The 13,005-nt window shown below is 35.5% G+C and overlaps 1 protein-coding gene and 1 non-coding gene across 2 annotated transcripts in view; one reads left to right on the top strand and one right to left on the bottom strand.

Annotated features, from left to right (window-relative positions):
* Positions 1 to 10,446, bottom strand: part of LOC103605651 (leucine-rich repeat-containing protein 40) — a gene marked incomplete at its 3' end in the record, with an annotated part of 31,709 nt that extends 21,263 nt beyond the window's left edge. Inside the window, exon 1 of the mRNA XM_008590274.1 lies at positions 10,292 to 10,446. Coding sequence (XP_008588496.1) covers positions 10,292 to 10,442 — 151 coding nt within the window. The remainder of the gene's footprint in view (positions 1 to 10,291) is intronic.
* TRNAI-GAU lies at positions 909 to 982 on the top strand. Its single transcript has one exon. It is a non-coding gene; the product is annotated as a tRNA-Ile (tRNA).
* Positions 10,447 to 13,005: the final 2,559 nt, after the last annotated feature.

The following is a 13,005-nucleotide window of genomic DNA, read 5'->3' as shown; positions in this document are numbered from 1 at the left end:
GGGGGGGGGGGGGGGGGGAGACTTCCAATGTGCCATTTAGGGTGAGTCATCAACAAAAACCTCCAAAACAAAAATCGAGGCAAGACAAAACAATACAAAACACTCAAAAAGAAGATATATAGAAGAGGCTATGTGATAAGCACAATTCTACTGTCAATGACAACAAAAGTAAAATTTTTAAACAGTACCTGAAATAATAATGACAAAATATTAACACTCATTTAGTGTAGTTGATATGTATTCATCAAGGGATTGATAATTGTTGATATTATACTATTACTGAACATATACCAGTTTGCTTTTACATAAACAATGACTTACTGCTCATTCCTTTCCCCATTAATTGTTTGTGGGGTATCCCAATTTCTTCCAGAGCGTATAGAATCAAGATTCACGTTACTGTTGCCCCCCTCCCCCCAATATGAAGAACTAGTAAAAGGTATACATGTAGTCCTAATTATTGAGGAATTCTGTGGAGGCATCCTAAAAGTACATCCAAGCTTCAATTTTAAGAAGTTAGAAGAAAAAGCAAATTAAACCCAAAGAAAGCAGAAGCAAGAAAATAAAAAGTGGAAATCAATTAAACAGAAAACAACAGAGAAAATAATACAAAACCAATTCTTTAGAAAAGATCAATAAAATTACCTAGACAGATGAAGGAAAAAAAAAAAGACAAAACAAATTACCAAGATCAAGAATCAAAGTGAGAACAACACTACAGATCCTACAGATGTTAAAAGGATAAGGGTATATTATGACCAACTTTATGCCACTAAATTCAACCACTTAGATAAAATTAATAAATTCCTCGACAGGGAAAAAAGTGCATGACAGAGATAGAAAACCTGAGTAGCCTAGTATCTATTAAAGAATTTAAATTTGCCACTTAAAACATCCCCACTTGGGCTGGCTGGTTAGCTCAGTTGGTTAGAGCATGGTGCTGATAACACCAAGGTCCAGGGATCGATCCCTGTATCAGCCAGCCACACACTGCCACCCTCCATGCCAAAATAAAAATCCCCACAAAGAAAACTCCAGGCAGATGGCATTACTGTGAAATTCTATCAGACATTTAGAGTAAAGATTATACTAATTCTACATAAACTCTTTCAAAAAATAGAGAAAGAATGATTCCCAATTCATTTTATATGGCCAGCATTATCCCAATATCAAAACAAAACACAAACAAAAAACTTACAGGCCAACGTCCTTAATGTTTATAGAACATAAATTCCTTCACAAATTTAGCAGCTTTATATAAAAAGGATAATACATTATAACCAAGTGGGAATTATCTTACGAATACAAATCTGGGTTTAACATTCAAAAATCAAGCAATACAATCTACCATATTAATAGAAAAAAGAGAAACACTATGTGATTGTCAAGAAATGCAAAAAAGCGTCTGACAAAATACAACAATAAAAACTCTCAGAAAACTAGGAACAGAAGGGAACTCCTTCAACCTGATAAAAGGCATTTATGAAAAACCTACAGATAACATCACACTTAATGGTATAAGAATTCAATGCTTTCTCTCTAAAACAGTATACAAGGCAAGAACGCCCATTGTCACTACTTCAGTATTTTTCTAGAGGTCCTGAACAATGCAGTAGGACAAGAAAAAGAAATAAAGGGCATTCAGATAGTAAGGGAAGCAGTATAACTGTCCCTATTAAAAGATAACATGATTGTCTAGGTAGAAAATGCTAAGGAATTTGCAAAAAAATTTATATGTAATCCGTGAGTTCATAAAGGTCACAAGATTCAAACTCAATATGCAAAAATCAATTGTGCTTCTATTAGCAATTCCTATTGGTATTAGCAACCAACAGGAATTTTTTTTAAATGTTTAAAGATTTACAATGTAAGACATCCAAAACCATGAAAAAGTGTATAATTTACAAAATATGTATAAGACACATAGTATGAAAATATGAAACATTGCTGTGAGAATTTAAAGAAGGCCTAGATAAGTAGATATATATACCATATAACAACATGGAAGACTCAATATTGCTAAGATGTCACTTCTCCCCAAAGTGACTTACAGATTCAGCACAATCCTAATCAAATCCTAATCAAAATTCCAGAAGGCTCTTCTGAAGAAATTAACAAACTGATTCTAAAATGTATATTGAAATGCAAAAGAACTAATTAGGTCAAACAATTTTGAAATAGAAGAACAAAATTGTAGGACTTACATTACTTGATTTCAAATCTTATACAGCTACAGTTATCAAGATAGTGTGGTATTACCATAAGAAAAGACATGCAGGTCAATGGAAAAGAAGAGTTCAGAAAAAATTTCACGTAATAAAATATTGTCAATTGATTTTCAATAATGGTACCAATATAATTTAATAAAAAAAGAATAGTGTTTTCAACAAATGGTACTGGAACAACTGTAAAATCATATTAGTAAAAAATGAACCTAAACCTTTACTTTGTGACACACTCAAAAATTAACTCCAAATAGATCAAAGACTTAAATGGAAAAGATAAAACTAAAAAAATTCTAAAACAAAGCAGAGGAGAAAATCTTCACAGGGTTGAGATTGGCAAAAATTTCTTAAGACTGAAATAGTCCTTAGGACAAATCATAAAAGAAAAAAGTGATATATTGGACTTCATCAAAATTAAAAACTTAGGTTTTTCTAAAGATACCATTAAGAAAATAAGCCAAGGCTGGCCAGTTAGCTCGGCCAGTTAAAGCATGGTATTATAACACCAAGGTCAAGGATTTGTATCCCTGTACTGGCCAACTACTAAAAAAGAGAAAGAAAATCAGTCAAGCCACAGATTGGGAGAAAAATTAGATAGATCTGAGAAGGACTTGTATCCCAAATACGTACAAAGTCTTGAAACTCAATAAGAAGACAAATAGCCCATTTAAAAAAATTGACAAAAAATTTTGAACACTTAACAAAAGATACACAAAGGGCTAACAACAGTGGAAAAGATGCTCAACATCATTAGTTTTTAAGAAAATGCAAATTAAAAACCATAAGAGATACTCCAACACTGCCACAAGAATAGCTAATAATAATGACTGGCATACAATATATCTCAAAGGGTTGCTCTGTTCAATATAACTTTCTAAAATAATGGATGTCCTACATCAGCACTACTCAATATGGTACCCACTTGACACATATGGCTACTGGGCACTTGAAATGTGGCTTAAATGACTGAAAAACTTTATTTTTAATTTTATTTCATTTTGACTGATTAAAATTTAAATAGCCACATGTGACTACAGGCTTCCGCAATGGACAAAATGGACCTTAACAAATTCTGAAAAAAAGATTTCTTTGCATTTTGGGGGACATATTACTCCTTTTCTACTGACAACAGTTAACTATAGAAATGAGGACTCACAAATGGGTTGATGGGAGAGAACTGTCTACTTTAGGGAAGATACTTAGAAGTAGGTGAGTGAAGAGCCAAAGAAATGAAAAATATGTTTAAAATGGTGTTTACACACAAGGGTAAAAGAACGTGTAGCCAATAAACTATAGGGACAACAAACCATGAGATTTAAAAATCTTTTTAGACTTTTTTGGGCTATTTTATAGATCACCCACAGTATATAATACTGTTTCCTTAAGGCAGAAAATTATACTCAGTTCCTCCTAAGGTCTATATCCTAGCCTATGTCAATTCCTATCTTCTAAAAAACTGTAAATACAAGTGTACTTCAAAAAGTTCAGGAAAAATTACAATTAAAAAATAGTAAGAATCTTTCCATGAACTTTTAAAATACCTACATATATTAAACTATGATACATAGTATAACATCATGAACAGACCATTGACCTAAGAGTTAGGGATCTAAGGCTTTTGTTTAAACTGTGCAACTAATCACAATAATCTAACATCTCTGGACCCCAATCTCTTTGTTGATTAAGTGAGAGGGCTCCATTGACACTTACATGATAGGATCTAACAAAAATAGTAAAAAAATAAAAAGGGTTTTGCTGGGTTCGGGGTAATATTTTGATTATAGATTATCCTACAAATGTCATTCGCTGAACTGTCTACCCAATTGTAAGTACTTTAAAAGAATAAATCAAGAAATCAAACCATACATAAAAAATCAGGAAAAGCTCACTGATAAACATTCCAATTTTCTCCACAGTAGTTTATTCATGGCCACCCACAAATGACCTCATTACATTAAACAAAGCATCCTATATATTGACAAGCCACAATACTGCACTGTCATTTTCAAATTGTCTTTAAAGTTTATTGAGAAAAAAATACACACATACACACACTCCCCAAAGTTAAAGAGTTATATGGAAAGTATTAACTGAGTCGCAGCTTGAGGTTGATTCAAAGGCATACATCTTTGTGGTTTAGACCACCTGAGCCACTGTTAAATTAGAATGCAGGACAGAAACGGTTCTGTCTTGAAGTCCAGCAAGGATAATATAAGAAAAACGAAGCAATGTTTAATATACGAAAAGGAAAACATTTTATCAATCTCTTTGAGAGAAAAACATGCCTGAGTTTATTAATTTTAACTTGAGGGTACATTCAATTTTAAAGTGAAGATAAGACTCACTGAAACTGTACTTCCATTTTTCTCAGTCTGTATTTTTCTGACAGGTGAGTGAGCATGACATTAATACAGGGATAAATTTAAATTTGCAGTAATTTATTAAACAAACTTTGGAATTGGTAATAACTCGAGATACACGTTGCAAGAGGTTGAGACACTCAAGTTTAGAACAGCTATTTTAATGGATCAAAAAACAGAAATGTGATCTTCAATTAACTATCTAGTTCCCTGTCTTATTATCCAACTATCTAGTTCGACACTCAAGTTTAGAACAGCTATTTTAATGGATCAAAAAACAGAAATGTGATCTTCAATTACCTATCTAGTTCCCTGTCTTATTATCCAACTATCTAGTTTTTTGACTTCCCTGGATTTCAGCACTTTAAAAATTAAATGTTCACCTGAAGATTCTGCCTCTATGTACTCGTATATGTGTATCCACCCGTGCACACACACATACACAAAAGGGCACTTCAAAAAGTTCGTGGAAAAATGGAATCAAAAGGTAATACAAATCCTTTCATGAACCTTTTGAAGGCCCCTCGTATATGTAAAGGTGTGTATGTATATATATGTATGTATATGTATCTATAAAGGCACTTTTCTATTTCATTCATTTCTAAGAATTGTTTAAGAATTAGCCTGTTTTGACAATCTACTCACCTGGAAGCACAGTTTTTTTCTGTAATTATGTGTTATTAAAATATTCTGGATACTTTGGTTAATTCTTATTAGCTATTTAGAATAACACAATGAGTTCCATGAAATAACCGGTAGTCAAAATACAGAGTCAAGCTAAATAGTAAAGCAGAACATGGTTTACATAGACTAAGATGGTTATGAGGTATTTCAAAAAGTTCATGGAAAACAGAATTAAAAGGGAATACAAATCTGTCCATAAACTTTTTGAAGTACCCTTATATTTAAAACCTTGGTAAATGTGTGGTTTGTGTTACACTTTTTATTCTGTCCTAACAAACTGTACGTACTTAGGAAGGCAAATTCTCATGACCCTAAAACAGTGCTTTCCTGAAACCTAGGAGCCCTAGACCTAGGTGCTTAATTCCACAAATGAAAACTAACCAAATTGCTCTCTTCAAGATAAGGGAGGATAGCCTTATATCCTATTTACAACTTCATCTTCATTTTATCTGGTCTAATGAAAAAGAGCTGCAATATTTATATTGAATTAAATTGATGATATAGTCTCATATTGCTGCTCATAAAAAGAGCTGTCACTTAAAATTTCCAGAATATTTACTATATTCTTCTTTAAAGGTGGATATTAACCTTTATTTCTGTTTAGGAATAATACCTTTCTAAATAAGTTATAGAACTGACACTCAGACTGATGATTTTAAAAACTCAACAATATTTGAATGTTTAAATATTAATATATATTAATTACAGTAGTCATAAGATGAACTAATATACAACGACTAAAAATAATGTTTCTTCGAATAACATTGAAAACTGTACAAAGTCAGAAAAGCAGGACTCAGTATAATCCTAAATTTGTTAAAAGTAAAAAAGAGAAGTCAAATTATTCATACATATTCACACAGAAAACTATTAGAAGAAAATCCTCTAAAATATTTTTTTTTTCCTTTTTGTTTTTACTGACCGGTAATGGGATCGCAACCCTCAGTGTTGCGCCCGCACCGCGCTCAGCCAGTGAGCGGGAACCGGTCTCCACATGGGATCCGAACCCTCGGCGGGAGCGCTGCCGCACTCCCAAGCGGCGCACTCTCCAGTGCTCCACTCGGGCCAGTTTCTTTTCCTTTTTGTCTTTTTATTTTTTTTATTTTATTATTATTTTTTTTTATAATGTTCCCTTTTTTTGACTACATTTATTACTCTTTGGATATAATTAATGCCTCTGTTCCCTATAATATTGTAAATGTCACAAGCTCAGAAAAATGCTCTAAGAGCAAGTAGTTGGTGCACTCTAAAAAACAAACATATAGATAGGTATTTATAGATAGATAGTTACATACATATAAAGGTAGATAGAAATAAAACTTTAAAAATTAGGTAATATAATATTAGTTTTGTAAGAGGATGGGATATTTCTATAAAACATATAAAACACACTGATGGAATCTTAAGTGTGTATTCTTTACTCATGTATAATTATTATGCTTTTATTTCCTTAAACAGAACAATTCATGTGGAAATGCTCCTAATAAATCAGGACAGAGAAAAGGAATTTAGATTCCTGAGGTTGACCTCTTGTCCAGTGTTGCAGGTTATCTTTTATGTCATATTTCTAGTAATCTGCCTTCTCTTTTTTTGTGGAAAACTGGGCCATATTCTACAGATCAGACACTCACACCATCTCCTCACCAATTTGCCAATCCCACAAGTTCTGATTAACTGTTTATTTGAAAAGTTTATTTCCATAGCCAATTCATTTGGACAGTATGACATGATCACAGTACTGTTAACTCAATGTTCTGTCCCTGCTGCCATCCATGGCAATCACATTCACATTGTTATCTGCCTTCCATGTAGTTACAATATCGGGTCTAAAGTGCTCCACATTTATATGGATGCCATTGCCTGTATTTGTGGTTTCATATAAACTTATTTATCATCACAGTTGTTTTCTGCAGAGCTGACAACGTGGAACACCATTATGTCTTGTCACCTTATGGCTGCTCAGACCAAACAAAATTGGATTTTACCATAGACCACAGTGAACGTTAGGAATGTACTCGGTAGTATATAGGAGTCCAAGTTTACATTTTACCAACAAATGTGGAATCTTTCTACTTTTTGTAAGCCAGAAAAATCTCTCTGGTTTTGAATTCTATCTTATATATATAGCTAGGTGATGACACCTCATTGAAAGAATTAATAGCAAAATTTATGACTGTGACTCATTTTTGAACTTTATTCATAATTGCCAAAAACCGGAAGCAACCAAGATGTCCTTCAAAAGGATAACAAAATGGCACATTCATACAATGAAATATTCAATGATTAAAAAAATGAGCTATCAAGTCATCAAAAAGATATGGAGGAAACTTAAAAGCATTTTGCTTAGTTAAAAAAAAGCCAGTCTGAAAAGGTTACATACTGGTACAATTTGAATTATGAGACATTCTGGAAAAGGCAAAAAAGACATTCTGGAAAAGGTAAAATTACAGAAACAGTAAAAAGATCAGTGGTTGCCAAGGGTTTGGGGGGAAGGTGTGTAAGGCATGAATGGGTAGAGCACAGGGGATTTTTAGAGCAGTGAAACTATTCTGTATGATACTGACATGCATTTGTCAAAACCTATAGAACTGTACAACACTAAGAGTGAACCCTAATGTAAACTATGGACTTTAGTTAATAATAAAGTATCGATATTGGTTCATCAATTATAACAAAAGCACCACATAAATACAAGACGTTAATAACAGAAGAAACTAAGCAGGGAGAGGGAATATATGAAAACGCAATGTACTATTTGCTCAATTTTCTGTAAACCAAAAATGGTTCTAAACATTCTTTAAAGTGTGGTTGTTTGGCGAAGAGGCAATTATTTGTTATTGCCATTATTATTAAAGTATAGGATGCTGCAGAGAGATGGAAGGCCATATAGCTGATAGTTAAGGACAAGATTTAGAAAGTCTTTTGCATGTTGTGCTAAGAACTTTTTCCATAGTGTATCTTGCAGGCTATGGGAAGTTGTTAAATGTTTTGCGTGTCATATTTGGGAAAGATTACGCTTGCTAATGACCCTAAAATTTAGAGAGTGAGATTTAAAACAACAAATCCAGGAAACCAGCTAGCAGGCTGCCTTAACAATAATGGTCAATTTTTGCTGTGTACTTTTTTATATACCAGGTACTTAACCTATATTATCTCATTTAAACCCTAGTAGGTCCCATTATTACTCCCACATTATAAATGGTAAACTAAGGCACAGAGCATTTAAGCATATCAATGTTACATAAGCAAAAATATGGAGATAAGGAGCACAGCCCCTTATGGAACTACAAACAGTTCAGAATTATAGTAGTTTAAGTATCAAAGAGATGTGACAAGAGATGAAAACTGAAGGCTACAGCCAGATAAGAAAAGACCTCCTATATTATGATAATAGACATTCCTTTTTGATATATAAGCTACAAATACTATCAGCCTCTCCCATTTGTATCTTTCCCCTCCTATTAAATACTGTATATTCACTCATTTAACATCATTTGGTGTGCCAGACATTGTGTTAGGCTCTGTTTACACAATAATAACCTCATTTGATGTGCCAAATATTGTGATCACAGTCCTGATCCATATCATCACAGACCTAAAAGTCAAAATTCACTTGCTCCCTAAAAGTTTAACAGACTAAACCACCCAGGTCCAATCAATAAATACATTCCAGCTCTCCACTTAACATTTGAGAATACTCATTCATTTACTTATTCCTTCCACAAATATTGTACATAGTACATAGTAAGAGTCTACTATGTATTAAGCACTATTTTGAGTGCTAGGGATACAACAGTAAACAAAACAAAGCTCCTGGGCCTCATGGAATTAACGCTATAGCTGGAGGGCAGAGAAGACAATAAACAAATAAATGATATAAATTCTGACAGTGATCAATGTTATTAAAAAATTAAACAGGTAAGAGAACAGAATGTTAGCATTTGTACCTAGATCAAGTAGTTAGAAAGGGCCACCCTGAGGTATGACCTCTGAGCAGAGTCCTAAGGGAAGCAAAAGAGAGTCCTATGTAGGTATTGAGGAAAATATTCCAGGCTTTGGGAAAGGCAAGTGTACAAATATGCACATCTGTAGTTTGAAAATGCTTACGTTCCCATTGATTAAAAAGTATTCCAGATAAACCAGAGAATTCGTGCCATATATCCTTTCCTTCATTCAGCAAGTATTTGTGTGATCTATTCATACATGGCACAATAAGAAAGCATTCATTAGAAGGAAAACGGAAGGTTTTAATCACAGATAGTCTAAAAACTTGAATATAAGTAGAGGAAAACACTACAAGAAAAATGCTACGTTGCTCCATTTCTCTCTCTCTCTTTCTCTCTCTCTCTCTCTCTCTCTCTCTCACACACACACACACACACACACACACACACACACACACACACAAAGATAATCAGAAGAGCATCTGGCCATTCATTCATTCGTGATATCCAGTTTGTGCTTGTTGGTCTTTATCAGGTTTCTCACATCTATCCTGATCTCACATCTATCCTGATCTTCAGTTTAGAAAATATACTCATTATTTCTTGTGATTAGCACTCTGCCCAGTTGCATACAGGAGTGTCTCGGAAGGAAACAGTGGCATTCAATCTAAGCTCACAAAGGGGCTGATAACATATTATAGAATTTTAGCGTTGGTAAATGCCCTTAGAAATCAAATTAAGAGGAAGAAAATGAGGCCCAAAGAAACTAAATATTTGCCCACCATCTGACACCTAATTTAGTCACGTGTTATGTGCTACAGAATATGGAAATCCCAAAAAAAGCGACCCGTTTAAACTGTGGGCACATTCCCAGCAGGAGGCCTTCACTAGAGATTGTTGGAGCCCAGAAGGAAACGAACTGGGCTGACCAACTGAGTCGAAATGTAACACTTGCCTGGATTAGAGCACGGGGATCCTGAGGCAAATGGGGCCACAGCCAGGCCAGAGGAAAGGGAGGCTGCCTGGGCCAAGGGCTTTCTGACAGTACGCACAATCTGGTCGTGCCTCTAGGTCTTACCTTCAGTGAGGTTCCTACCCGACAGATTTAACTGGCCGCTCTTTCTCGCCGCCTTTATCAGCCCCTGGGGTACGGAGGTACCTTGGTCTCTCCTCTCAGCTCTGAAACCCGCCCGGGGATCCCTCCCGGCTACTCCCTTCAGGCGCGACATAGTCAAAACCCCTAGTCTAGAAGCTGCAGCCCCGCCCGTGACGTTTAAAGATGGCGCCGCTGGGCCGCCCCGCCCCTTTCGCGAGCGCGCGCCGTGCGCTGGGCTCGTGGCCTCGCGCTGGGCCTTCGCTCCGTGCGGCGCGGCCCAGATGTCATCACTAGCAGCGCCTGGGGCTGAGGACGGAGGAGCCCTTTCTGTTGCCGGTGCTGGCGTAGAGTCCTGGAATTACTTCACTCAAGTAAGTGCGTTTAGCTGGCTTGAGAAGGGCTTTCGAGGTTATTGTTTGCCTTCTTACTGCAATTCTAATCTTCTCTGTGTTTTCGCCGTGGCGAAGGTGTCTGGAAAGGGTAGTCAGTCCTCTCTTCTCACCTCTCTTGGTCTGGACTTAGGCCTTGACTAAAACTTGAGACCTGGGCGCGGTCTGCAAGCCTCTCTGGACGCTAGCCTGTGTGGGTCGCTTGTGGTGGTGGCGCCAGACCTCCGACGTACGCAGTAAAACAGATTTCCTGTTCTTTGGGCAGTCTGTCGGACAGTATAGGGGGACAAGTGAACGGTTTAGGTAGACAAGTAGTGGCACAAGCTTTAGTGTAGAACAAACAGCTTGGGCTTTGGAGCCCTTGGAAATGCGAGTTCGAATCCTAGTTCCCTTCGTACATTACAAACTATGTGACTTTAGGCAGTTGACTGCTTTTAAGGCTCATTCCTTCAATTTAGGGATAATAATTCCTACTTCATAAGGTTTTTGAAATAAATGAAGGTAAAAGTTTAAATCTGGAGCTCTTAAACTGTGAGGGAAGGGACTCGAGATCGGAATGGAAAATAAAAATTTTGTTCAATAAATCGGTTTCCTGGGAAATTACAGTTTCTATTTGAAATGTACAGTTTATTGATTCATTCAACAAGTAATTAAGAACTCATCCTGCATAGGACTACAAGACTTTTCTTTTGCCTGAAGTGATTTCGTTTTAAAAACGTGTGCCAGGAAATATCTTCCTAACCCCTAACGAGTCTGCATAATTGAAAGGTAGGATGGCGGCCTTCTAACAAATTCTGCATCACACACAGTTTTACCTGAGTCCAGTTTCTTGCTACCTGTAAAATTCTGTTTTTAACTCCCTACCCCTTTTTTTCTTCTTCGTTCTGTAGAGTCATTTACACTAAAAGCGAACAGTAAAAAGGTACCAGTAGTTACGTTACTATGCAAGGAAAGAGTAGGTTTTAAAAGCAAAAAGACCATAGGAGCTTTTGCAAGGTCATTAAATGAGCTCCACTATCTTGGTAATAATGATAATAGCTACCTTACTGAGCCCTTACTAAGTGCCAAGCTCAGTGCTAATAATGCTTCTATTTGCTCTTTCTTACTTAATGCAGTGACCATTTTTGAGGCTAAAGGGGGTTAAAAAAAAAAAAAAAACATACTCAAGGTCACAAGTTCCTTTAAGTAGCATGGTCGGAGATTTGAACCTAGATCTTTTTCCAAAACCTCTCTTGTTAACCACAATGACTTGCCTAGCGGCTCTTCATAATTTCCAACTTGCATTTATCCTGGAATCATTTTAAGGCACATTTAAATTGCTTTAAAAGAGATTTGTTTATTAGAGAATAACTTTTTTCTCTTTTGTAGGAAGTAACAGCCTATCTTTAGAGAATAAATTGCTCAAGTATAAAATTTTACAGTAACCATGCCTCCCCCTACAACAGATTTTTCTTTAGTTTTTAAAGAATAAAGGCAGGGTGTGATTTTTTTCATTTATTATTCTACCTGAAGTAAAGTATTTCATTATTGGTGTTTACTTATATTATGTTGAAACACTTATTTTGCATAAGAGAAGCATATCCTGTTTAATGGCAAAGTAATTCTGAAAAATCTAAGTGGCCATATACTTGTGGTAAACTTAAATAGATAAAAATTGATATGTGTAAGGTTTTTACTTGTATATATCTAGAATATATGTGTATTGTATTTATACACTTAGTGCAGAGTTGAGCGGATGACAGTGAAAATTATTGCCTTATGCAATCAGAAAGATTACATGTTTTATCTCAAGTTGATGGAAACTGAAAGCTAATCAACTTGTATTGAGCTTCTTTATGAAAGAGTAATTATAGTTATATATAGCTATATTAGTGGGAATTAGCTCATTATATTAGCTCATTGTATTAGCTTAAGAAAAATGCATTAAAACCAACAAAAATCCTAACCCTTTTTTGCTTTTTTTAAAAAAGGTCTTTATATATACATTATTAAAATAATATGAAATGGGTGTTTCCAGTGTGTGGGCTGGAGACTACTGCACAACTACCTTTTGTTAACAGAATTGTCTAACTCCAATTTATTATATTCATTTTATTTAAGTAACGGAAAGTTTCACTCTTCAAGCTTCTTTGCTAGATGAAAAAAGAAAGTGAAGAAATCAAATATATGTTAAGGGGCCGGCCCGGTGGCGCACTGGATAGTGCGCCGCTTGGGAAGTGTGGCGGCGCTCCCGCCTGAGGGTTCGGATCCCACATACAGACCGGTTCCCGCTCACTGGCTGAGCGAGGCGCGGGAGCAACACCGAGG

This window comes from Galeopterus variegatus, unplaced genomic scaffold (assembly GCF_000696425.1).
Source record: "Galeopterus variegatus unplaced genomic scaffold, G_variegatus-3.0.2 Scaffold5957, whole genome shotgun sequence".
Lineage (NCBI taxonomy): Eukaryota > Metazoa > Chordata > Mammalia > Dermoptera > Cynocephalidae > Galeopterus > Galeopterus variegatus.
This window is presented reverse-complemented; position numbering and strand designations above follow the sequence as displayed.